Source organism: Nicotiana tabacum, chromosome 7, assembly GCF_000715075.1.
Source record: "Nicotiana tabacum cultivar K326 chromosome 7, ASM71507v2, whole genome shotgun sequence".
Lineage (NCBI taxonomy): Eukaryota > Viridiplantae > Streptophyta > Magnoliopsida > Solanales > Solanaceae > Nicotiana > Nicotiana tabacum.
Window position 1 is genome coordinate 122,128,870 of NC_134086.1, and position 27,701 is coordinate 122,156,570.

The 27,701-nt window shown below is 36.9% G+C and overlaps 1 protein-coding gene across 1 annotated transcript; it reads left to right on the plus strand.

Moving 5' to 3' along the window:
* Nucleotides 1-13,304: 13,304 nt before the first annotated feature.
* LOC107824462 (uncharacterized) lies at nucleotides 13,305-13,844 on the plus strand. The gene has a single exon (XM_016651221.2). It carries the CDS (start codon nucleotides 13,305-13,307, stop codon nucleotides 13,842-13,844), a length of 540 nt encoding a protein of 179 aa, XP_016506707.2.
* Nucleotides 13,845-27,701: the final 13,857 nt, after the last annotated feature.

Sequence of the window (27,701 nt, forward strand, 5' to 3'; positions counted from 1 at the left end):
CGGGTAATGCACGCATAAGGCACGTATTGGATACTATTAGAGCGCTTAGGTAACAATAATTAAGGGGAGGGTAATCGGGTAGTAAAGGATATGATGACCTGCGCGCTAATGCTATGTGTAGCACCCCAACTTGGGGATGATTACCAAGTATTGCACAAAAGTGATCCTATAGGTTAAAAAACCTATGACCCATTTTACCCCCTTTTTTAAACAAAATATCTATTTGTCTAAATTGCTTTGTTTGTTTATAAGACTAATTCACCTAATTCGAGTTTGGCGGGGACCCACCGTTGTGGACCTCGAGGGGTGCCTAACACCTTCCCCTCAAGGTTATTTCGAGCCTTACCCAATCTCTGGTAATGCAAACCGAATTATGAGTTATTCGCTTTAGGTTCCCTAACGCACCTTAAATCCATTAGGTGGCGACTATTCAAATTCCATACCCAATTCCCAAAAGGAAATGAGTTGTCCCAAAGGAATGTTGAAACCCGGACTCCGAGAGGAAAAAGGGGATGCAACATTTTTAATCAATCAATATAATACCCCTTAAGGTTCTTGTTAATCCTCGAGCTAAGCTTAAATTGATTTGATGTGAGCTCGGGATATTGGGACTCCTAAGTCCGAGTTGAGTGAGATCAAGGTCTCGAATTTGAAATAAAGTTAGCCCTTAGGCTTCGTAGATAATCATCGAGTGAGAATTTTCTTAAACTCAGGTATCCCTTGGGCTTAGTAGTCGAGCGAGCACTTGCTTGAACTCGAAATAAAGTTAGCCCATAGGCTTTTTTATAGTCCCCGAGTGAGAATTTTCTCGAACTCAGGTAGCCCTTGGGCTTAGTAGTCAAGTGAACACTTTGCTCGAACTCAAAATAGGTTGATAAGAAATGAATTATTCGTTGACGCCTAGATCCTGATACCAATCTCGTGACTTCAGCGACTGAAGTGACTGAAAGGTTGCTTTTCATGCGATTGCCAAAGTCATTAATTGGAGGCGGCTGACGGTCGGCCTTTTGGCTTCCTCAGTACGCTCAAATGACCTCTATAAATAGATAAACATCACAATCTTGCAAACTTTATTCTCATATTGTTCTCAAAGTCTCATTAGCTCTTTCAATATCTCTAAATTTCTCTTTCATTACCTCTTACATCATTATCAACATTCTCCATTTTCTTGAATTTCCGTATTATAATGGCTAAGACCTCTAAATCGATTCCCTAAAAAGAAAAAGCTTCTTTATCTTCTCGATCGACCAAGAGCAAACCAGTAGTACCCTTCATATTGAGGAGTACATTCCCCTACCATGTAAAATAATATCCGATTTCAAGATCGAGAAAATTGTATCGGCACCAGGTCGATGCGAGCGACCGGCCCCGGCTGATGAAGAAGAGATTCTGCAGCCTTCTAAAGAAAAGAAAAGAAAAAATGAGTCACCTGAAAATCCCCCAAAGCCTAAGAAAAGTGTGGCTCGAAGGTCCAAGGCCTATACGGTGGCCTTATTTCCAGAAACGGCCTAACGCCTTCGGGATCAGGAGGAAGAAGATGACGACTGCCTGTTGGTAGCTCGTAAAAGAAGAAACGACGGTGCTTCGAAGTCCGTCAAGCCAGTGATGGTTGATGTGGATCATTCCAGAGCCAAATATATCTCCGAAGGGAGTTCAAACAAAGTCCCCGAGCCATCATGCAAAAAAAAGGCACCTCGCCTAGGAGGCCGAAAGACCCTATACCGAGCCTCTTCACATAAAAGAGAATGCCCCGGGTGGATCACTTGGGGTAATAAATATGCATGACTCACCACCAAGCCCTGAGTTCTCCAAGGGGCAAATCCGAGATGCTTGGGACATGAGATCTTCCGAAGTGGGGGCGAGTCACGAAGGGCATGACATCTTTCGAAATGCCTTACAGGGATTGAAGATGGCCGCGACCCAGATGCTTCTTTCATCTTTGATGAGGCGCGTCGACTCTTCAAACAAGTGAGTTTTCTGTTCTCTTTTATTATGCCTGCGCTTTTGCTTTTGCTATTCTGAATCTATCTTTCCCCCCTTTTTATGAAGGCTCTGGTGCTCCATAAAAGGGCATTATCCAAGTCTCGAACTGATCTTGCTTGATGTGAGACTGAGCTTAAGAATATTTCGGAAGAGATGGACGATCTTAAAACCCTCTATTTCAAGAAGGATGAGGAAATCAGCGATCTTCGAGCCGAATTGGCAAAGGCTTGTCAACAACGAACCGAGCTTACCGAAAAGGTAATATTCCCTCTGAAGTTTTGTCATGGGCCAACCCGTTCGTTCTTCTAACAGTTTTATTTTGTAGTTTCAACGAAAGGGTGAACTGGTGGAGCAACTTCGAGAGGAACTCAAGATGAAGGAGGTCGAAATCATGGGCTGGAGGCAAGGCATGAACAATCTTGCCTCTAAGAAAGAAACTCTTCGAGAGTAGTTGGCTTCACTCGAATGCCAGTTTTAAAGTGTGAATGAAGAGAGCCTAGCTCGAGGCCACGAAATCAAGGAGCTTAAAGCTAAATCCGATGTTGAACTGGCCAAGGCCAAATCTGACGTTGAGGCAATTATGTCTTCGTATCGAGATGATACTGAAGCAGCTAATGCTCGGGCAAAGGAGATTTCTTCTGCGGTAGAAGTAAGTTATCAAGTGCGCTTGACCATTATAGGTGACAATCCGGGAGGGTAACCCTCGAGGAGGTACATGCTTGCGGCTTCGATCTCTCAGCCGATATTGAAAGGGCGAAGATTTTGGAAGAAGAGGTTGCCGCTCTGCTTTTTGACGAGGATGATTTAGACAGTGGCTCCGAGAGTGGAGGAGACAAAGATGAAGTCTACGAGGGTGAGGCTCTCGAGGATGCGGCTCCTGAAGATGCAGTTGTCGAAGATGTGATCCCAAAGTAGTTTTAGGTTTCCTTATTTTGTTTTTGCGTAAGTATCCCTTATGTAAATATCTTCTGTAATCATCTTTTAGAAATACAAGGGGAACTTTTTATCTTATCTTTGACTTGTGCTGGATTTTATATTGTCTTTGTTTATGGAATACTTCGTTGTATAACTTGATTGATTCGTTCGAGAATTGGTTTGGGCTCGGGATATAATAAACCCTTAGATCTTTATCGATAGATATAATAATCATCGAGGTAAGTTTAAATTGATCCGATGTGAGCTCGGGATATCGTGACTTTTGAGTCCAGGTCGAGTGAGAACGGAGTCTTGAACTATAAGTTTTTGGCCCTTAAGCCTTTCGAAGTTAGCCCTTGGACTCTTATATATCGGCCCTTAGGCTCTTTAAGTTGGCCCTTAGGCTCTTTAAATTGGGCCAGTTCAGCCTCTAGAATGGCTATATAATATTTCCCTCATTTCGGCTAGAAGACTTGGTAAAAATTTAGTTATGCCTTAGCATGTATTTTTTGTATCCATTGGGTTTTTTGAAGGTTTGACGTATCGAGACCTTGTTTGTGTACTGATAATCGAATACCTCTTAAGGTTTTATCGAGGGCTAATGTTATCGAAGCCTTTAAATTATTCGATGGCTGAATTTATTGAAGCCCATTATATTTTGCTTTTGTCGAGGGTAGCCGGATTTAACCGGTTTTTATAAAGTGTTTGAAGGCCTTTGATTTATGGCGGAAGTCGGATGTCTCCAAGCCACATTGTTTAGGTTGTAGCCTTTTTATATGACTGTAGTCTTTAATATGGTCGTAACCTTCGGGTATGCCACTTGGACTTGTTTCCCCATAACTTTTCGAACTTGTTTGATAAGTTAGTCCCCAAGTATATTGGCCTTGGCCTTTGTTTCGAGGGGATGCCTCTTTGAGATCTTATGAATTCGAGTTTTTTGGTGACTCGGATGTGTTGACTGTCGATGGCAGTCCCCGAGTATTCAGGGGTGCTTTTATGCTTTGGCTCTTGAGCCGTTTCCAGTAGAATTATAAGTGTAGAGCTCTTATAGTAGTAGACTTTTTTGAGACACAAAGTGTTTTTGACATAAATATAATGCTAATTCAAGTGATTTGATATATGTGTACATGTTTTGTTGTTGGGGCTCGACTATTCTATATGGACACGGTTCATCTGACCGTTTGGTCCATTACAAAGTTTTCCTATTGAGGCCCACTTAGGCGTGAAGTATTTTTCTTGAAAATATAACCTCCGAGGGCGATTCCCGCCGCTGTTCGAAATTGATTGAAAAGAAGCCTTGGATACTATTAATTTCTCCTTAGGTAGCACGTAATTGTAGCCTTGTTAAAAACCTTGCCGGTAAAACCCATTTGGGACAAAATCCGATCTAAGGGAAAAAGAGTGCAACACATGCTTTAAAACCGAAGGCCTTCGTGTAAAAAGGGTGTCTTCGAGATCATGTGCCTTCGATAACTTCGAACGAAAATCTGTAACAAGTTAGTTTTAAACTCAAATGCACAAAAGGTTAAAGTCATACCTTAGCAGTAGTATCATTTGATCAATGATATGTTCCAATTATTTGGCAGTTGTTCACCTTCCATCGTGTTAAGTTTGTAAGATCCTTTATCGATAACTCCGAGGACTTAGTACGATCCTTCCCTATTCGGGCCTAGTTTCCCTCCATTAGGATCTCGAGTATTGAGGGTGACCTTTCATAGAACTAAGTCCCCGATTCAAAAGTGTCAAAGGTTGGTCCTTCTATTGTAGCATCTTTCGATCCTTTGCTTCTGTGCGGCCATTCGAACAAGTTTTGCCTCTCGCTTTTCATATAATACCTCGAACTAACATTCATGGCCTCATGATTTGATTCCTCTGATACATGTCGAAACCTGGTGCTGGGTTCTCCGACCTCAAGGTGGATGAGGACCTCGGAGCCATATACTAGAGAACACGGGGTGGCCTTCATGCCTAACTCTGAAGGCATATTTCTCCAGGTTAAGCTTCATGTTGTATTTCCTCAAAATTGCAAATGTTTCCTGCAAGTGAACTAAGTGGTCCTCTCGGATTAAGGCCTCCTTTTTGCTCCATCGGTTTGAACCTGGGATGCTTAGTCGATGTGTGGTAATTTCCGGTGGAATCCTTATCATATCTATTGCTCCGACTTCATCGAGGTTGGGGCAGTGATTTCTATTTGGTCGCCTGCTTACCTTTGGTGCTCGATTTCTCCAAGGTTAAGGGTTTTGGTATCGGTGCTACTTCCTTAATTGCAAACATCTCTTTCGTAGCATGTTGCTCTCTGTATACTGTTTTCACTCCTTCCTCTGTCGGGAACTTCATCATATGGTGAAGAGTTGAAGGCATTGCCCTCATGTTGTGTATCCATGGTCTCCCGAGGAGTGCGTTGTACCTCATGTCACCTTCGATAACATGGAACTTGGTGTCTTGTATGATCCCGACAACGTTTACTGACAAGATAATCTCTCCTTTTGTTGTTTCGCTTGCCATGTTGAAGGCATTGAGGACCCGAGATGCAGGTACAATCTGATCTTGTAGGTCGAGTTTCTCAACGACCATCGATCTGATTATATTCGATGAGCTACCTGGATCTACTAAAACACGTTTAACTTGAATTTTATTCAAAAGGATAGAGATTACCAAGGCATCGCTGTGGGGCTGAGATACGCCTTTTGCTTCTTCGTTGCAGAATGATAGGATGTCCTCGGGCACATAGCTCCGAGTTCATTTTTCTCTCATGATCGACACCTTGGTGCCTTTGAACACAGGTTGTTAAGGGACATCGACTCCTCCAATGATCATGTGGATTACATGTTGTGGTTCTTCTGACTCATTTCTCCTTACATCTCTTTCCTTGAAGTGATTCTTAGCTCGATCACTTAGGAATTCTCGAAGGTGGCCCTCGTTGAACAACCGAGCCACTTCTTCCCGTAGCTTCCTGTAATCTTCCATTTTATGACCATGTGTGTCATGATACTTGCACATTATGTTCGGGTTCCTTTGAGATGGATCGGTCTGTATAGGCTTAGGCCACTTGGTGTCTTTGATTCTCCCAATAGTTGAGACAATCCCCGACGCATCTACGCTGAAGTTATATTCTGATAATCGAGGAGCCTTGAAGGGGTTGGTATGCTTATCAAACCCACTCTTACTTGTGAGTCCCCGAGAGCTTTGGCCTCGATCATTTCTTCGGTCGTTCCGGGGAGCGTTCCGACCCGAGCCGTTGTTCCTTCGATTGGCATACGGTTGATACCATTCTTTGTTGAATCTTGATTCCCCATCTGTGTCCCTTGGAGGCTTGGATGCAAATCTTTTAGGATGAACTGAACCTGAGGGGGCTCCCAACTGATCATCCTCGACCCTGATTTTTGACTGGTAACGATTGTGCAGATCTGACCATGTCACAGTTAGATATTCGATCAAGTTCTATTTTAATTGCCGAGATGTGATCGAGATCTTTTCATTCAATCCCTACATGAAAGCTTGTACTGCCCAGTCCTCGGAGACTGGTGGTAATTCCATTCTTTCCATCTGAAACCTGGACACGAACTCCCTTAACATCTCGTGGTTCCTTTGTTTTATTTTGAAGACATCCGATTTTCTCGTGGCCACCTTTATGGACCTAGTGTGTGCTTTCACCAAGGCATCTGCTAGTATAGCAAACGAGTCAATAGAGTTAGGAGCTAAGTTGTGATACCAAATCATAGCTCCTTTCGACAACGTTTCTCCAAACTTTTTTAACAAACCTGATTCGATCTCATCGTCATTCAAATCATTTCCTTTGATTCTGCAAGTGTATGAAGTGATATGCTCGTTGGGTCGGTTGTTCCATTATATTTGGGTATATTGGGCATGCAAAATTTTTTGGGAATGGGCATCAGAGCCGTACTCTGAGGGAATAGTTTTTGTATGAATTTTTTAGCGTCTAAACATTTCAAAACTGGAGGTGCCCCCGGTATCTGATCTACACGGGAGTTATAGGTCTCATCTTTTTATCATCGTATTCAATTTTCTTTTCCCCGGACTCAATCCTCTTGGTTAGCTCTTCGAGTATCCAAAAAATCGTGGGGTCAGTCCCCGAGCCACTTTTATCGAGCCTTTCTAGCGTTGGTTCAGTACGTTGACTGTTTACTGGTTCGGCTATATTTGGAGTTTTATTCTGACTCTGACGTTAAGCGATGGTGATTTTATGAGCTTGCAGCATCTCGAATATCACTTATAGGCTGACTCTCCCATCTCCCATTCCTTGTGTTCTTTGGCCAACGGATCGGGCTTCTCTGTTCATATTTCCTTTGGGGTCAGCGCCTAGATCTACATTCAAAGCGATGTGCGAACTAACATCAACGGGTTCCACATTTGGCACTTCCCCTACGTTTATTGGTGGTATACCGACCCCTGTGTTGCAGTTTTTTCCAAGACCTTCATTGTCATGAATTGGTGCGTTTTGTGAGCTAGACATGTCTTAGCCTGAGAATCAAAAAATTTTGACAAGAAAAAGTGTAAAAACAACATGTGTAACGAGAATCAGTAAAGAAATAATCACTATTATCTTTAACCCCACGGTGGGCGCCAAACTGTTTACCTCGAAAATATAAATAACAATTAAATTTGATTTGTGGTTTTAAAGATATGTGATTTAGTTCAATACCAATTAATAATCAAGAAATATAAATCAGGAATGAAAGAGACAAGTGAATCAAACCAATATTACTTGACAGTGATGACCTCGAGACAGGCTAAGAGTAATAAAGTAAGAAAAGTAAAGTAAAAATAATAGAGCTAAAGGACAATGTTGATTAACAATAGGCGAAAAGATAGGGAGTATATTCTTTGCTCAGTAATGAGATCATCTTACAAATGATTAGGGTCCCCTTTATATAATAGGGGAACCCTAAATAAGAAATATTTTTATTTACTATAGGAAATATTCCTGATACAGTTGTCTAACCCTAGTATGGGATCATACAATCTTATTCTGGGATTTGTGTCACGATTATGGGGACGTGGAAGAAATTTAGCTCATTTTGTTACAAATTCCTAACGATACTATTTTGGGGCCGAGTATACTCGGGCCTGGTATTCCTTATACTCCTATCTCCGGTCTTTGAGCTTGATTTTGGTCCACTGGTCTTGAACTCGACCTCACCCGAACTCGGGCCTATGACGGACCCTCGGGCCTATAAATCGGAGGCATATAATTTTGACCGTATACACCTACCCTTCTTCAAAGATGGTAATAGTAGTGGCAAACTGGCGTGTCGAGTCGGATATGGTTCGGATCGAAAATGGGTAATGTAAAAACGGGTAAAATATCCGACCAGAACCATATTTAGTACGGATAAAAAATGGGTTAACCGACGGATAAAACGGTTAATCGTATTATCCATTCATGGCTTCACGTTCGCCTCAACTCTAATATGAATTTTCTGCCATGTGCAAACATTTGTTCCTTTAAGGCACCATCACATGCTTAGGCACACTAATTTGGAAGATTTTATTACCGACGGATAACCGGTGGTTACCCATTTAAAATATGGGTAATATCCATATTTGATCTGTTTATTAAAATGTTCATTATCCAACTCACATTTTAACGAATAATATGGGCGGTTACTTATTTTCTTTTATCCATTTTTCCACCCCTAAATGGTAACTTAGAGACACAAACTATTGAACTATGAGGCAGTACATGAAAAGAAAATGAAATAAAAATTTTGGTACTTCACGGTGGCTCATAAACGTGCATCCCGAGTTTTCTCTTCTTGACTCGAAAAGATGGTAGTTGCCATATGTCTGTATTTAATAAACCTCTAACTTGTCTCAGAATTGAACTGAAATGAGTATATATTTGAACAATATCAGTATTGTAGCTTAGGGAAGCTAGTTTGTCAGTCGGCTTCCTTGTAACAATGTCTAGTTAGCACTCTATGCCTATCACCAAATCCTTTAACTCTTTAATCCCTTCCAATCTCCATGGTGTAGTCGATGCTCCTGAGATGCAACTCTGTAGTAGTAATGAGTCAGTCTCACCAAGGACTAGAGTATACCCTTCTAAATGAACCATTTTACGCCAAACAAGAATGAATAGACTTTAGCCCAATTGTTAGTTCCATGTCCCAATTGGCAATGTGAAAGCCATGATGAGTTTACCGAGATGATCTCTTATTACTCCTACCTCTTCAAACGCAGTTCCAATGCATGAACATCAGTATTGAGTTTCATAAGAAAAAGACGTTTGTAGGCGTGATCTTTTTGTGTGACCTTTTTCTTAAATTTAAGTGATTCTTTTTGTAGGCATTTGCCCCCAATTCAATGGGAGGACCGACTTGATCATAGAAGCATAAGTTTAATTAGTCCATTTATATACATGCTTCAATATTCAAAAAATATTAGCCATTTATTTCAATACGATACCTTAGTTATTGTTATCAAAAACCTTATTGAGAGATAGGAAATTTAAGAAGCTTAAATTAAAATTCTATAAACAAAGTATTTATTTTAGATTCAAGCACACAAATGCGTTTGGAAAACATTTGAGTTGATATTGAAAAAAGAAAAATTATAGTTGAAATTTGATAACACTTTTTGAAAGTTGAAACTGTGTTTGAAACTAAACTTCTCTTTTAATCAAATTTACAGTGAATATTTATAAGTGAAAATTAAAATACTTCATCCAAAGTACTAGTATTTGCATATACTGATTTGAGTACTTGCAAATATATACTGTAATGGCCAGATGGGAATCCTTGTACAAAAATAAAAGTTAGCAGGCCTTTCCAATGGTTCCTGGTGTAATTTGGGTGTGCGACTGCGCACTACGCATCTTTAGCAGAACAAAGAAGAACTAATCTTGATTAATCTTATAGGGACTTGACAACAAATGTAACAAAATTGAGGGGCTTGGGGAAGGCTAAATTAAAAATCGGCAAAAGTAAGTGATCACAATGTTAATGACAGCGCGCGGTAACCAAGATTTACAGATACTAATTAAAAAACGAAAGAACCAGAGAGATTATGTTAAACTATTCATCCACTTAGAAAGATACAGTGTCTTGAATATATATGTAGCAAAATATATATATATATATATATATATATATATATATATATATATATATATATATATATATATGATGATCCTTCAAGTACGAACTTAATATCTAGGAAGACCATTTAACGCACCTTTGGCAGCCAAACCAGTCATGAACAAAACATACGATTCCTTAAGGCTAAATTGAGGCGAAAAAATGCGACCTATCTTGACTTTGAACTGAATCTTCTTCACTATTATCTTGCTCATACTATTGCTCCGATGCGGCTTCGTCAACTTGCCATTTTCTTCATAGATTTCTGGCTCTTCTTTAATGGTTTCGAGTTTCATTTTCAATATCTCTTCAATGTCCACTATTGGTTCAGTCTTGAAGCTCTTTGATCTGCTTGTACATGGCACCACCCACCACATTTTTCTTGACCCTTTTCTCATTGTTTCTTGTCGGGTTTTATTTTTACAACTCAAATTTGATCAAGATGATATAAGGCACTTAACTCCACGGACAAAGCTCTTATGTTTGGTGAATTTTAAGAATTTTCTTTATATGAAGAAGCTGAGGGAAGGAAGTAGATCAGAAGGTGGTGAAGATTTAGATTTTTTATTGGTTGAAAAAGTAGCCAGAGGGCAAAAACAGGGGACCAGTTCAAAATTCAAAAAACTAATGTTTGTTGGCTATCTTTACAACTTGGTGTGATCATAACAGTGCTTTGTTTAACACATTCAGTTTAACTTATTACTAGTTTTTCTTTGTAAAGTGGCAGTGTTTAATTTTTATATACCATCGATCTTATACAATAAATAACTTGCTATAGTGATACTATAAAATTCCTATACGCTATTGATGTATATAATTAGTTAAATCATTCGTATATTCACTGTCAACACAAACATGCATTATATTAAACACAGACAATCAGGGCCGGATCTATAACCCATATTACGAGCACGTGAATCCATGATCTATTCACTAAACTAGGTTTTTTATGTACATATTTTCTAGAATTGTTCTAGTATTATGTATTGGCACCATGCTCCATAAAGGTTGAATAATGCACTTGATTTAATACTTAATTATTTAATCAAAAAAACAGGGATTAATTCCCACTTAGCACTTTTTTCCCGCCACTGCAGACAATACCTCATGGATAAGATTGTGCTGCATTTCTTATATCTCAACGTATAATTGTTTTTTTTCCTTCTTTCTTTTTTATCCTCTTTTTTTTTTAAAAAGAATACTACTACATGTTTTTATTATTCAAAATGGAATTGCACATCAAAAGCATAACAGTCGAAATAGCAATAATTAAAATATGAATTATCCTTATAAATCCGCCGTAGTTTCTATTGAAGATGTCAAGAGAAAATACACGTAACATAATCAGCTCTGTCTAACATATATAGATATTAACTTCTTTTGAATTCCGCGCTGACATGGACTAGTGTATTACAAAGTTATATTATTGCAATACACTTGAGTATTAGGTCTTGAAGCCAAAAACAAGAGTATTAGGTATTGAAGCCACCAAACCTCGAAGGATGATGGTGTTAATATGGTTATTATAGATATCGGCTTTAACGTTAAATTATGCCCAGCTTCAACTTTTTCCAATTTTATTACGAAGTAGGCGACTTGGTAATTCGTTGAACCCATCAAACATATTTTTAAAATATTTATATTTAATTTTTCACCAGTACTGATTTGAGCATTGAGAAAGACATTCTGAAATGAGCGTTAGAGTGGCTAAATTGTTGGTCGAACAAGTGTAGCAATTCAAGATGCGAAGCGGGAACCGTGGTTTCTGTCGCAAATTGACATAGAAATAGGTCATAATATAATGTTTTTAATTGTGTCCCATTTTATTATATGACCCTTTTTTGGTCAATTTAATCAACACTGATATTTAGGTAAACTTCCGATCTCCTAATAATAAGTCGAGAATTGTTTTAATTGTAGATGTGAAATATGAAGTCTTAACGTTTTTCCTGATGATTTGCTTATAAAATATTTGATTGGTTGAAAGAAGATTAACTTGTGTCTCTTTAATTTTTAAACTGCATGTATAATTTAATTAATTAAGTCATATTACTCGGTACGGATAATTTCGGAAACCTCCTTCTAAATTTCGCCCGATCACATTGACCTCCCATGTAATTTACGATATTACGGTTACCTCCCGTATTTTGATTTTCTTACGAATGGAGAGGAACAGGAATAAGAATTTTCGGAAATGCGTTTTTTACTTTTAAAGAAATTTATTGAAAGAAATTAATATTAAAAAAGGGCAAATCTATCAAATTATATTTTATTTTTATTTATTTTAAATAGCTTTAAAGAATGATTACAAGAAAATCAAAATAAAAAAATAGATGTAATATCGTAAACCACAAGGGAGATCAGTGTGATAGGGCGAAACCTGGAGGGAAATCTCTGAAATTATTCGTAATTGATATGAACAGAGTTTAAGTTCAACCCTAAAATTTGATCTTTATATTTGTACATTAATAAGAATGTCAAACATTAAAATAAGATGATAAATCAACTTAAGCTGATTGTACTATTAAGTTCGTTCAATTTGCGTTAATAAGTTATGCCTCCAAGTTGTTGCGAGCCTAATAATTGCCACTTAATCGCATAAACATTCAAGATTTTAACCCCTCTTAATAGTTCACATGGTGATGGAGTCCAAGTACCAAGCCCAACCAAAACAGATCCAGGCTGACCATTTCGTATTGGGCCCACTAGCGTTTGGGCTTTACTTTCATTTAGGGACCCAGCCCTTGTCCGGTCTTAATTATACACATTTGTAAATAATTAGAGAGGACTACTCTGTAATTTTTCCAATCAATGAGACTTTCATTTTATTTAGCTCAAGTCTCAGTCTTCTCTCTCGTTCTCTCTAAGACTAGGGTTTCCTTCTCCTTTAATCTCCATTTCAATGGCAGCATCTTAGGTTAACATGATATCAGAGCATATATCCGCGTAGGCCTCGATGTCTTCTATCGATTCAACGGTTCAATTTTTCATTTTGGTCGAGTTTTATTTTGTCGGCGACGGACTGTTTGCACTTCAATTTTTGGATAAAACTGGAATTTTTTCTTGAAAAAATAATGCACGGGCTCTTCTCCTTGGATTAACTGAAATAAAGCTGGTAATATCTTCCATTTCTTCAAGATTTTTTCTTCAATGTTATGTTATGTGCCCTAGCTTGAGAGTATCTGATACTATTTGCTGATTTACGAGTCGTATTTGAGGTTGAAATTAGATGCATGCGTATCCTTCCAGTTATTTCTTGTGAGATTCGTTTGACTGCTAGTTGAACTATAGGATTGGTTCATAGAAATGAGTATTGACTCAGCAACAACCTCCTCTCCGGTAGATTCCACCATTAGTCACTCAATAGACTCTTCACATCTTTTATATGTCCATCCATCTAATAATCCAGGAAGTCTACTTGTACCAGTAACCTTCAATGGAACTGGTTATGTGTCTTGGAAGAAAAATGTTCTTATTGCACTTTCTGCAAAGAACAAGACCGGGTTGATCGATGGAAGAATCTCCCAGTCATCACATGATTCCCCTCTATATGACCAGTGGGTGAGATGCAACAACATGGTGTTTGCATGGTTAAGTAATTCTTTGTCTAAAGATATTGCTGATAGTATCCTACATTATGACACTGCAAGAGAGATTTGGAGAGACATAGAGGAAAGGTATGGGCAGTCTAATGCTAGTAGGTACTCTCAAATTCAAAGAGAGATTGCTACAATCTCTCAAGGATCTTCTGATATTGCTAGTTACTACACCAAGCTTAGGAAGCTGTGGGATGAGTTAAAAACTGCCTCTTTTGGTCCATCTTGCATATGTGGGGCTGAGCCATAATGTAGTGAAGGGCAGAAACTGATCCATTTCCTAACTAGGCTCAATGACATGTACTCCAATGTCAGAAGCAATATCTTAATAATGTCTCATGTCCCTACTCTAGGAAAGACTTATTATATGCTCCTTAATGATGAAAATCAAAGAGAACTTCAGTCATCAGGAGCAAACTTCCTCTCGGAGTCTGCCGCTTTTTCTGTCAAGACCTCTCCTACTCCACCAGTTCTTTCTCAGCACAATAACACTATTAAGTCTACACTCAGAAGGTCAATTTTGACAACAAGAGGGTGACAAGTATTTGCAAATATTGTAATAAGCATGGACATTCAGTTGACAAGTGTTACAGACTTCATGGCTTCCCAATGGACTTATAATTCACTAAAGGGAAAAGGTCGGTAGCCTGTGTTCAAGTTGATGAACTTAGAGCAGATTCATCATCCTCCTCTGAAGGTATAACACCTGCTTCTGCTCATAATTTCACCAAGGAGCAATACCAACACTTGATCAACCTCTTTCAACAATCTCACATAACCTCACCAAACCAGGAAGCTCCCACTAGCAATGCTGTCATGGGTGCCTTTGCAGGTGTATTCTGCAGCCTTGCTGTTTATTCTCTTGCCTTGTGTTGTGTTTCAGATTTAAAATTGAACACTTGAATTCTAGATTCAGGTGCAACAAATCATATGACACCTCACAAACACCTCTTACACAACATTCAACTTTTACCCTTCCCTTTCTTGGTAACACTCCCAAATGGTTATAAAGTAAAAGTAACATGCACTGGTTCTCTAAATCTTTGTGCTGATTTTACTTTGTATGATGTTCTTCTAGTTCCTTCTTTTCAGTTCAATCTCATCTCTCTTCCTCAATTATTTTCTCAATTCAGTTATACAGCCTCCTTACCAAATTTTCTTGTCTCATATAGGGCGTTTCTCTGAAGAGGCCATTGAAAATTGGTAGAGCACCAAATAGGTTGTATGTCATTCAATTTTCTTCTAAACTTGATACATCTGTAAATACCATTTCAGCCATTCCTTCTTTGCCTAGGTGTGATTCAGTGCTTGCACTACCTCATGTAATCATGTTACTTCAGGTAATAAAGCTGATTTTTTTTTTGCATCAAAGATTAGGACATATGCCTTTTTCTAAGATGAAATCTATTTCTTGTTTGTCTGATAAACTGTCTTCTAAGCAATTTTTTATATGTTATGTATGTTCTTTAGCTAGATAGCAAAGACTCCCCTTCCTAGATAGTTCAATCAAATCTACTCACCATTTTCAACTTGTTCATGTTGATTTGTGGGGCCCCTATCATACTAGAACATATCATGGATTCAAATATTTTTTAACTATTGTGGATGACTATTCTAGAGTCACCTGGACTCATTTGCTTTCCTGTAAAAGCAATGCATTCAACATCATTAAAGCATTTACTCTTATGGTCAAAATTCATTTCACACATTTGTTCAAACACTTAGATCAGACAATGCTTTTGAACTTGGATCAAGTTCTCATGCTACTTCTTTTTTTGCTGAGTCTGGTATCATACATCAAACTACTATACCTCACACTCCCCAGCAGAATGGGGTGGTTGAAAGTAAACACAAACATCTCTTAGAAACTTCTCGAGCATTACTTTTCCAGTCCAAACTTCTTGTCAAGTACTGGAGTGATTGTGTCTTAACAACCACATATCTTATTAATAGGTTTTCTTCCCCTATTATTCAGAATATCTCTCCCTATGAGAATTTTCATGGTCATCCACCCATTTATAATCATTTGAGGACCTTTGGATGTTTATGTTATGCCACCCTACCAAAGATAAAGAGAGATAAATTTCAACCTAGAGCTTCTCCATGTGTATTTCTAGGATATCCATTAGGCAAAAGGGTTACAAACTCTTAAACTTAGACAATAATTCCATCACTTTTTCCAAGGATGTTATCTTTCATGATCACATCTTTCCCTATCACTCTTCTACTCCTTCTGTTGTTCCTCCATCTTACTCAGTATCCACACCAACTCCTACTTTCTTTGGTGATCCCTCACCTCCTATTTTTACTAATCATTCTTCTTCACTTACTCCAACTTCTTCACTCTTTTCTTCTACTGTGTTTTCTCCTCCTACTGAGGTATCCCTTATTCCTTCTATTTCTGCACCTTCTTCAACTTCTGCACCTCTTAGACATTCCACTAGAACCAGCAATCCTCCCATCTATCTTAAAGATTACATATGCATTTCTGCCAGCTATGTTGCTCTTTCCAAATTGTCCACACCTGTTTCTCCTTTTCATGAACCTCAGTATTTTCAACAAACTGCACTTCACCTCGTCTGGCAAGAAACTATGCTAAAGGAATTCCAAGCCTTTGATGCCAATCACACTTGGAATATTGTACCTCTCCCACCTGGCAAGAAGGTCATTCCTTACAAATGGGTGTATAAGGTCAAACAGAAAAGTGATGGATCCATTGAAAGATACAAAGCTAGATTGGTCATTAGAGGAGATTCTCAATAAGAAGGCATTGACTACACTGAAACATTCAGTCCTGTAGTCAAAATTACCACCATCAAATGCCTCCTCACTCTTGTTGTCAAACACAATTGGGTTGTTCATCAATTAGATGTCAACAATACATTTTTGCATGGTGACCTTCATGAAGAAGTTTACATGAAGATCCCCTTGGGCCTCACTATCAATACCATACCTTCTGATCCTCCTTTGGCTTGTAGATTAAGAAAATCACTATATGGCCTCAAAAAAGCATCCAAACAATGGTTTGCCAAGCTGTTTGCTTCTCTTATTTCCAGAGGGTATTCTCCTAGCAAGAATGACTCCTCCCTGTTCTCCATGGTTTCTGCTTCCTCCATCATTCTTTTGGCAATCTATATGAATTATATTCTCTTGGCTGGCAATGATTATGATGAAATGGATGCCCTGAAATCATTTCTAGATCAGCATTTTAAGATAAAGGATCTTGGTTCTGTCCACTACTTCTTGGCCTTAAAGTCACCAAGGTCCCTCAAGGCTATGTTGTCAATTAGTACAAGTATACCAGGGATTTCCTCCAAGAATTTCACTGTCTTGATGTGAAACTTGTTCTTACTCCACTTGATCCTCATGCCAAGCTCACCTCTGAAGTTGGAGATCCTCTTCCTAATCCATCATTGTATAGGAGACCCATTGGCAAGTTGAATTTTCTCCAACATACCAGGCCGGATATCTCCTTCTCAGTACAACATCTAAGTCAGTTCTTAGTTTCTCCTAAGGTGACTCACATGTTGGTTGATATACATGTCCTTAGGTATCTTCTCAATGCTCCTTCTCAGGGTATTCTGCTCAACAACACAGCTGATTTCTCCTTATAGGCCTACTCAGATTCAGATTGGGTTGCTTGCCCACTTTCTAGGAAGTCTGTGACTGGTTACTACATTGTTCTTAGGGGTTCTACTATTTCTTGGAAATCTAAGAAACAACAGACTGTTTCTTTATCTTCTGCTGAAGCAGAATATCGAGCCCTCTGGAAGGTTGCTAAGGTGACATAGCTGATTCGTTTATTATGTGACATGGGTTTGGTGATCAATTCTCTTATCCCAGTGTATTGTGATAGTCAGGCTACCCTTCACATTGCTAAGAATCATGTGTTTTACGAGCGTACCAAGCATATAGAGGTTGATTGTCATTATGTTCGTGATGTCCTTTCCACTGGTTTAATCTCTCTTCACCATATCTCCACAACTCATCACTAGCTATTGTCCAAGCTGTGTATGTTCCCACCCTCCTACTTGAGGGGGTGATGGAGTCCAAGTACCAAGCCCAACCAAAATAGATCCAGACTGATCATTTCGTATTGGGCCCACTAGTGTTTGGGCTTTACTTTCATTTAGGGACCCAGTCCTTGTCCGGTCTTAATTATACACATTTGTAAATAACTAGAGGGGACTACTCTGTAATTTTCCAATCAATGAGACTTTCATTTTATTTAGCTCAAGTCTCAGTCTTCTCTCTCGTTCTCTCTAAGACTAGGGTTTCCTTCTCCTTTAATCTCCATTTCAATGGTAGCATCTTAGATTAACACATGGAAAAATCGAATTCTCTTTCTACCCCCATTTCCTTTCTTATAATACTATATAGATTTAGCCCGTGCAAAGCACAGGCCCGACATTTCACATTTTCGGGCATCTGACAATTTATTTTTTATTTTCAATCCTTGAATTGATTTCAGTCTGGACCAACACATATCATTCATAATAGTGATAATTCTGCATATGCATATTCTAATACGATTGGTCACTGCTTAATTTCAACCAACATAAAACCGTAACTAAGAGATAACAATTAAGCATGATCCTGAGAACTTGGACGGTAAAATGAATTCAAATGTTGCAAATATTCTTTGTTTACTCGGTTATGTAAACTCAAACTCTCAAACGTGAAGACACAAAAACTTAAAAATTCCAATGTTAATCAAACGTCTCAAACATTGATATGCAAAAACCGAAGAAGTTTGATACTTAGGGAAGATGCACAATAAAGCAAATTATTTATCAATATAGAAAGAACCATTCAAGCTACATCACATATACTTGAACTTAGGAAATCAATCTGAATTAAAGTGAACGATGACAAATCATATTTAGCTCTGGATGAACCCACATACTGATAATGACAACTCAAAGTGCACTTAACATTTCCACAATGTTTGAAAAACTGCCAAACGTGGGAGGAATTCGTCCTTCGAAACAGTTATCGTTCAAGTCGAAATACTTTCCTTAAAAGCCAATCTCCTTTAGTATTTTGTACCGATCACAGTATGTTCTGTCACGACCCAAACTGGAGGGCCATGACTAGCACCCGATCATACTTGCCGAGCACCAACGTACATTTTATCTAACCTTCTTTATTATCTTTTACGGATGACGAGATCAATATAAATGGTAGACATGGATCATGGACAACCAACAATAAAAACTGATGGCATGAATATATATAATATGGGATGACCAGACAATCAAGAAACTATATATAAGGTACGAGCTACCACGCTACCATGAAAGACGATACAACAAAAACTAGCCGATAAGGCATACCAAACTATACATGAGTCGACACCTGTCTATGAGCCTCTAAAGGAACATAAGTGCTGCAACATAGCCGGAACAGGGCCCCAACATACCCATAATGTCTATAACAAAAATGCATACCAAGACCAAGGCAAGCCCGGAGAAGGGATCTCGCCAATCACCGCTGAACTGGACAGCCTACTGTGGTGGGGGAGCTGCACCTGCCTGTCTATCAGGACCTGCAGCGTCCACAAATAACGTCCACAAATAAAAAGACGTCAGTACGAATAAAGTACTAAGTATGTAAGGCAGGGAACCATAAATACGATCAGTAATGTAAGCAGGGATAGAGAATATACAACATGTAACATCTGAGTACCTCTGAGGGCTACTGACATGAAATGCATGATACATATGTATAAATACATAAACTTTTAAAATATTCGCCTCTGTGGGCATCATCATCATCATATCATACTCGGCCATAATAGGCTCGGTAAAAAACGTACCCGGCCATCCTAAGGCTCGGTAGAATCGTACCCGGCCATGTGGAGCTCGATAATCCCAACTAATCAGTGGTTGCACAATAGGTGTCGTACCCTGCCGACTATAGCGCGGCTCGGTAGAGTAAAATAGATACATATATATAATGCATGCTCGACTCATAGAATCACGTTCTAAACCTTTCGGAGTGACGTAAGGTCGGTATCCTCTGTACACTTGTTAGGACTAACTCTTCACTATGAACCTTATAAGAATCAGGAAGTACCAACAACATTGATAACATAAGAGTAAGAGAAGCAACATTAACATCACTTGTTCCATAAGAGGGGAAACAATGTAAGTACTGCTAGCTTCTAAGAGTAGAGTATCTTTGGAAGCTCGTTCATTGCATTATGTACAATCAGAGTTGTGCAAAAGAAGGAAAGGTATAGCCTCACATACCTTGTATATATTGCCCAAATCTCAAGCTATGCAATTGTCACAACTCCTTAGTCTACAATAAGAGAAACGATACTATCGTTATCATTTAAGCGTCATAACTATTATGTATCAACCACAACCTATTTTACGATGAAACGGACAGCACCTCCCCTATATATATGACTTCACCCCATTCAAAACAATCACTAAACAGCCCAAACAACATCAATAATAAACATATTGAGCTTCCCAAAATAGTCCACGCACAGCCTAATCACTTCATACATACGACGACCACCGTAGTCGTGTCAAACAACCCAGAAATATTACGAATAACTATCATCCCACAACCCTACATATATATGGTGTTTCTCCACACCCTTCCTCCTCCAAAACTCCACAAAACAATAGTAAAATACGCAGCCCAACAGCAACGCAAAACAATCCACAAAACAATAACATTACTACCAAGCCTTTCGATATATATTTCACAAGTTATAGCTTCAATGGCTTAGCCGCAACTTGGATAATCTTAAATACATATAGAGTAAGAGGTTCCTTACCTTTATACAGAAAGAACAACTCCAATTTGACCTTAAATTTCCATGAAATATCCCTCCAATGCTGCCACAACAACAAGAAAGCGAAACTAGCGATCAATTAGTATTTTTCGGCACTAAAATCACTTTAGAAGGCTTGAAATCACCTAGGATTGATATTAAGAACATGAGGGAGTATTTACAGAACATAAACCCTTTAAAACAACCTCTCACACGAGCTGAAACAACACAAAAATGAGCAACAACAAGAAGAACAAGAGACTTACTAGCGCCACGGAATTCCCGACACTTGATTTGTGTTGTTTACCCTTTTTTGGGTCTTGAATCTTGAGAGAAACTTGAGAGGATATTCCTAGGGTTCTAAGGTCTGAAAATAGTGAAAAGAAATGACTTAAAACGGGTTGGAGGCATCCTATATGGGTCCAAATATCTTAAACCGCCTTAGTGGGCCCTATAGAGAGGTGCTTGGTGCAGTCTCGCGAAAACGCGAATATCTCTCTACTCCGAGATCGTATCGATGAACGGTTAAATGCGTTAGAAACTAGACTCATTGATATTTAATTTGGTGGATAGATCACCCCGTAATTTTTTGTAAATTAGGAGAAAATCTTAGAAACATTTGACCTAATGTTTAAGTAAAATTATGAACCTAAGTTGCGACAACCTTTGTCGACTTTTGTTTGATAACTTGTTTGACTTCAAGACTTATGATACGGATATTATATGATTAAAATACCTTAATACATGACCTCTTGAGTGTATTAAGCACCGCTGGATTTACCTGAAAATATGAGTTACAACATCCTTGATTCATTTAACTTCTAATACTTGTTAATCACCCTTATACACTCTTGTATCACTTAAGACCAATAGGATTGACTTCTTATCATCTCAAAGATAATTCCTTCTTAGATTTATGTTAACTAATATATGGCATGAACTAACACATGTGGATATGGGTTGTAACATGTTCATACAAAGTCTTGCATATCAACATCGCATTAACATAAAAATCTTAAAAATTTTCAACACAGAGAAGCAAAATCCTTTAAGCCTTCATCAGAAAGTAGCTTACAATTCCCGCAAAAAGGATTAGGTGCACGTATTGAAAGAAAGTCCTTCTGAGAATGTGGAAATGCAAATTAGAGGCTCATTTGTGCTACTGATCTATTTCAAAATATATAAAATAAATCAGATTCCGCTGAAACAGATTAATAACCAAATAAATAGATAGAAGATACAAAATTACATAAGTGGAAGACACCTCTTCAAGTTTTTATGACAGATCTTGCAACATACAGCAAAATTTACAAGTCCATTGGATCTAAGTTGAAGACATTCTAATTGGTAAGTCAATAAAGTCGTGAATTCTGATTTGAGCTTCAAAAATCTAATCATTAACTCAACAATTTATCAAAAGAATCAATATGTTCAGTCACCATGTACATATATCCATATACTACATTAGCCAATAACATAATCAAAGAGACTCATGACTGCTAAACTCTTATTTTGACGACATACAACCAAGAAAAGTCATACTTTATGCATGCAAGGATCACCTATTCAGTTTTTAAAACATATCAAGTAATGTAACATTTTCATTGTGAAAGTACTCATAAATAAGATATAACTATACTTTAGGTCAGCATCATAGAGCAAAAATTGCATTTTCATGTCCATGTTTATCATTTCTTGCAAGTAGTGTTTCATATATGACTGTTTCAGAGTGTCTCTCGAGGTGGGACTTGTTTGAACCATTTAGAAAGCGTCTCTATCTCCACAAATTTCAAATTCTCAGACATATTGAATGTGAAGATCAAAATGCAAGTAACTGCAATCATGTAGAAAAGTCGCTCTCAAATGATAATATTAGGAAGACTCGACAAAGAAAAAATTGAGTCGTTGTAATATTTTTCAGATCTTCTAGTAGAGAAAACATATACACATCTCTTTGGATCTAGTATTTTTTGAGAATCTTGTTTTAAATATAAAGTTTTACCCTTCGTGTTTCCTTCTGGCTCCCATGAATCTGAACGCAATATTTTTAAGAAGAAACTTAAAAAAGGGAAGTCTTTAGTATCTTGAAAGAAGAAATACAAAAATGAAAGTTTCAATTGAAAATACCTTAACAACTTTGGATGGTTAAGGACCAAAAGTAGAAGGAACATCATTTTTTGGTTAGATACATCCACGGAAAGCTAAGATGATCTTCCTGGAACTATTAATAATTGGTGAGACTAATCTAGTGTTCGTCTACTAAATACAGGAAATAATAATCCTTAATCAGTAGATCTAAATGATAAAAAGAATTATGTTGTTAATATCACGAAATCTTAATCATTCAAAAGGATGCTAGGCTAGTAATGGAAGATCAATATCATGGTAATATCTGAAGAATCATCTTTCGTTCCTTAAAGAGCTGCAGCAAGATATGTAAGACTATGCTTCGCACAAGTTTGCATATTTAAAACTACTTTCAAGTAGGCATATAACTGAAACATTGCTTTGTCGAGAACTGTTTGCTCCTTATATATCCATTACTTGAGCTCAATTTCTAGTTAACAACTAAAAAAGCTCAATTTCTAATTAAGCTTCGATCTGGTATAGAATATCAACTCTGTATAGGACAGAATGCAAGAGACGAATGTGTCGTACGGAGTATAGCAATTAGTTAGAAAATAGAGAGTACCTAATTAAATTCAACTTGAGCTCTAAATAACTACCTGTTTGTTTTTCTTATACCAAAAATTCAATTTGTAACCTCATCAATCTAATCACAACTTTGAGATTAATGATATGGAGCATACATGTGTTGATACATTTGATTTCTTGTTATGATCCAGAAAATTCAGTCCCAAGGAAGCATTTCAACTCTCCTAGATCTTTTATCTTGAAATTTTGGTACAGTACCTCTTAACTTCTTCAACCATCTTGTCATGTTTGCGTTATCAGTAAGTTATTGACATATATAAGGACACAAGTTCACGACCATGTTATTGACATGCCTTTTTGTCTAACAAGGAACAGTATAAAAAGTAGATTATTTTTACAACGATATTTCCATAACTAAGATGACAATTTAAGTAATTAACTCATCCATCCATGTAAAAAAAAAATCAAAGAGTATAACAATGTTTTTCCATTAAAGCAACAGAGGATTAATTAAACTTTGGCATATTTAAATTGAACTAAAGATAAACATCCATTTTAAATTCACATTCTTCTATAATCCTTTAAAATTACCAACCATAATATGCCACAAAATTGTACAATGAAAAGTTCCAATCTCTGCTTGGGAAAATAAAGAAGACAGGTTGCTCATAGGTTTCAACTGTAAGTCCAAATAGTTAAATCGAAACGTATTCCATCATTAAGTGATTAACACAGGTGTTTGTAGTTTGTTTTGTCACCATAAAAGAATAGCAACCATAGAAATTAATCCATAAAAATGAAAATCGTTAAGAGATCTTAAAATAAAGGAAAAAACAAGACTGGAAAAAAGAAGATGATTTGAGAAAAATTTAAGAGAACCATACCTTGAATCGTAACAGACAGATGAGAAATTACAGGAGCATAGAGTATTCCTTAATGTCCGAAAAAAGAGAACTGATACGCCTTAGTTCTGTTGGAACCGAAGAAAGAGTTTTGAAGACACGCATTGTTAAAAGAACTTTTATGGCAGAGTATAATGACAATTCTGCCCTTGGTCGACCAACTTGCCTTTTCTATATAATAGAAATATTGTATGGCAATGAAATGAATGAAAAAATTATAATTATCTGGTATGACAGAATATGTGTTCTAGCGTGACCGTGATACTACTGTCATAGGTTTGTTTACAATGGCAAGGTTACCAACTGATTTATTTCATTCAATACAAAACACCACTGTTGTGTAAAATAAGTAGATAAAGAGATTAGTTCATCGATAAGCTAGGTACCTATAGAACAAGTACACAACCTTTTTTTTTTTTTTTTTTTTTTTTTTGGTTAATCAGAATCCACAACTCAAATTGTCAATGGAAAGTTGGTTATAAATATTGAAATAATGTGCATGGTCTCTTTAATGAGGGAACTTTGTACAAATGGTCTTTTTTTAGGCCACTACTTAGATTCTTTCCTCGTTAGTTCAATGGATTAAATTTGTCTATGAAAATAAAAATTAATTCTATCTTTAAAGTCTGAATTATCATATTTAATTAACGGGATTCAAATTTAAAGGGTGACATCATAAGAGGCTATGCAGTGCAAAACAATCCCTTTGAACATGAGAGTGGAGATATTTTCATACATATCCACTTTTGGGGTTACCATTGAAGCTATATCTACATTGGACAAAATTTTACAAAGTGTACCTGTTCGGATCTAAAATAATTTAATCTCTTCAATGCAACTTTAGAAAACAAATATGAAGTTCTTCTATCTTTCAAATGCAACTTCAGAAATTTGAATATGAAGTAGTTCAATGCAGCTTCAGAAATCAAATCTGAAGTTCTTTTATCTTTTAAATGCAACTTCAAAAATTTGAATCTTAAGTAGTTTAATCTATTGAATGCAACTTCGGATTTCGAATCTTAAGTTTTAAAACATAAATTTGTTCTTCGAATTTTAATAATTCAATACACGGTTCAATGTCCAAATCTACTCCAAATGAGCTCAAATTTGAAACATAACTTTCAATATCATAAAGAACAAATCTCAATCATCAAATTGTTAAAATAACAATAAATTTAACAAGCCCATTTTACAAATAAGAAGAAGAGGAGGAGGAGGAGAAACTCGAAACATAAGTTATCTAAAAATTGAATATTAATTAATTTATTTAAAATGGATACAAATTCAATCCATGATGTAAAACTAGAAGCCACATAAAAATGTAAAAATCGCACGGGGCGTCCTATTTGGTCGCCCCCATTTTTTTAAAAGTTTTAACTTGTACCCACTTTTTAAATAACTTCAGGCCTCTTTCTCATCCTCCTCCTTCTTCTTTCTTCTTCTAAGGAAATAAATAAATATTAATCCTAATTCTCATAGTCATAGGGATGAACTTTCTGCTGTTGTGGGTGATGCTATGTCCAGTAATTACAATATTGTCAATGTTCAACAACTGAAAGCTAACCATTTTAGCTTTCTCCCATTTAGAAGAAATTTTGATGAGGTAATATTCTGCTTCTATTTTTTTCTTTTTATTAAATCTCTCCTCTGCCAGTATTTCTTCAGATAATGACCATTTCTTTTCAGAATCATATTAAAATCATTGAAAATAAATAAAATGAACAGGGAATTTTTATAATCTGCCTTTTTTTTTTGCATATTGAACCAAACTATTGATATTCTTATAGATGTATAGCTTTATTGTAAGAGCTCCTAAGAATGCTAAAGTTCAACAAATATAAACAAAAACTTCATCTCATAGAATGCTGAAGTTCAGCAAATACAAAGCAAACTTCAGCTCCTAGAATGCTGAAGTTCAGTTCAACAATTACAAAACAAAAACTTCAGCTAAAACATGTTGTAGTTTTAATGAACTGAAGTTTGCCACTGCACTATGAACTGAAATTTGCGTTATTACCTTTGTAAGTCAGGCCAAACTTCAGCGAAAAACATCTGAAGTTTTGCTTTGATAAGGCTACACTTCAGACAAAATATTCTGAAGTTTAAACTTCAGACATAAATTTTTACTACTTCAGATCCATATGTCTGAAGTTACCCAAAAAGTGGATACGCTTGCAATTTTTTTCCCAAAACATATATAAGTTAAACGGTGACCAAAAACTAGGTAAAGATGCAAATCAATTGTACGAGTAAGCTTTACAGCCCTACAGCCTTATCTCATACCAAAACTAAGGTGAGCCTCACCCAATCACTTTTACATTTGTAGGTATAAATATGCCCAGTAATCATTAGCCGACCCAGCTAATTCAACCAAGTTGGCATGGGTCCACTTTAGAACCCATATTGGGCCCATACCTACCAAACATGCTCTCTTATTAGGGTGATTTTGATTTTTTGAGCTGTTTGCACGTAGATATCATTTCAAGTTTAATAAATGTTGTCCCTAACTTGTTTTATGGGTGATACTTTTATCGTTAAGAGTCTGTCCATGAAACAAGCAAAGGTTAAAAAATCAAGATCATTCATTTTTAAAGTCTTTGGGCATAATTTCCTCTATTTATTTCATCTTTTGGAATTTAGACAGGACTGCTTTACGAGGGACCCAACCAAAAGGAGGAGGAAGGAGAAGGACCTCCGTGATAGAAATCTGTAGTGGCCAAATCGAATAGAAATGAGTTTTTCATACTCGATATTTATATTAAACCACGATAATATATCATAAATTAGTAATAAGTAACATAAAGTGTATATATATATATTATTTAACTAGGTGACAAAAGTTTATCTAAGAAACACAAGTCATGTATGTACTAAATATTGGACGGCAGTGATTTTTTTTCCATGAGAGAACGGGGAGGTAAATCACTATGCAGTGAAAAATGCCTGCGTGTTAACATAATAGTTCTTGTTCATTTTCTTAAATTATCAGCAAAATTATTTCTACTAAAATTTTAAATATATTTATCTCACTTTAATAAAAAATTAGTTATAAGCTCCTAGTCAGAGGCGTACGTAGGAGTTTTGGTCAGTGGTATAAATTTGAAAAGATGAATGAATGAATGAATCATTATAGTGAAAAACGTTGTCATATTTTAAATTTATACCCAATTTTTTCATTTTGTATATACTATCTATATATACATATTTAATAAAAATTTCGACAAAGCGGTGTCACGTGATACCGCTTGCCGCGAGGTGTATCGTTCCCCGCTCCTATGAACATGTCAAATATATATATATATGAACCAGTGAGACTAAATTAATCAGACAAAACAATCCCTTTGTCATAGTAATAGCGTTTAGCTTTGAGAATATGGTCTGTTTTAGTTTTTGTGTGCTTGAATTTCGTTTTGGGGAAACCGTTAAAACACAGGAAAAAAATACAAAATATGTTGGAGCAAACAAAATCATTTATTTGTCACAAAACATATCTCTGAAAAACCGAAAAATAAACAAACTTATTTGTCATGCTATACCTTTCTAAATTTAATCATATATATCATATATATTCATTTCTTATTAGGTACGTATGAAACATGCCATTTGGTGTACTTTGATTATTACGCAGCTTAAATGCATATAGTTAGAGTTCCTTTGACCTCCACACTTGGTGTGTTAAAACAATTACACGATAAAATAGAACAAAGATTCTTACGTGCAAAAAATGGCATCATCCAGAGTTTGATTTAATTCAGCA

What these genes read in the sequence shown, in the direction of transcription:
- LOC107824462 (XM_016651221.2), top strand. Translation starts at nt 13,305, where the DNA reads ATGAGTATTGACTCAGCAACAACCTCCTCTCCGGTAGATTCCACCATT.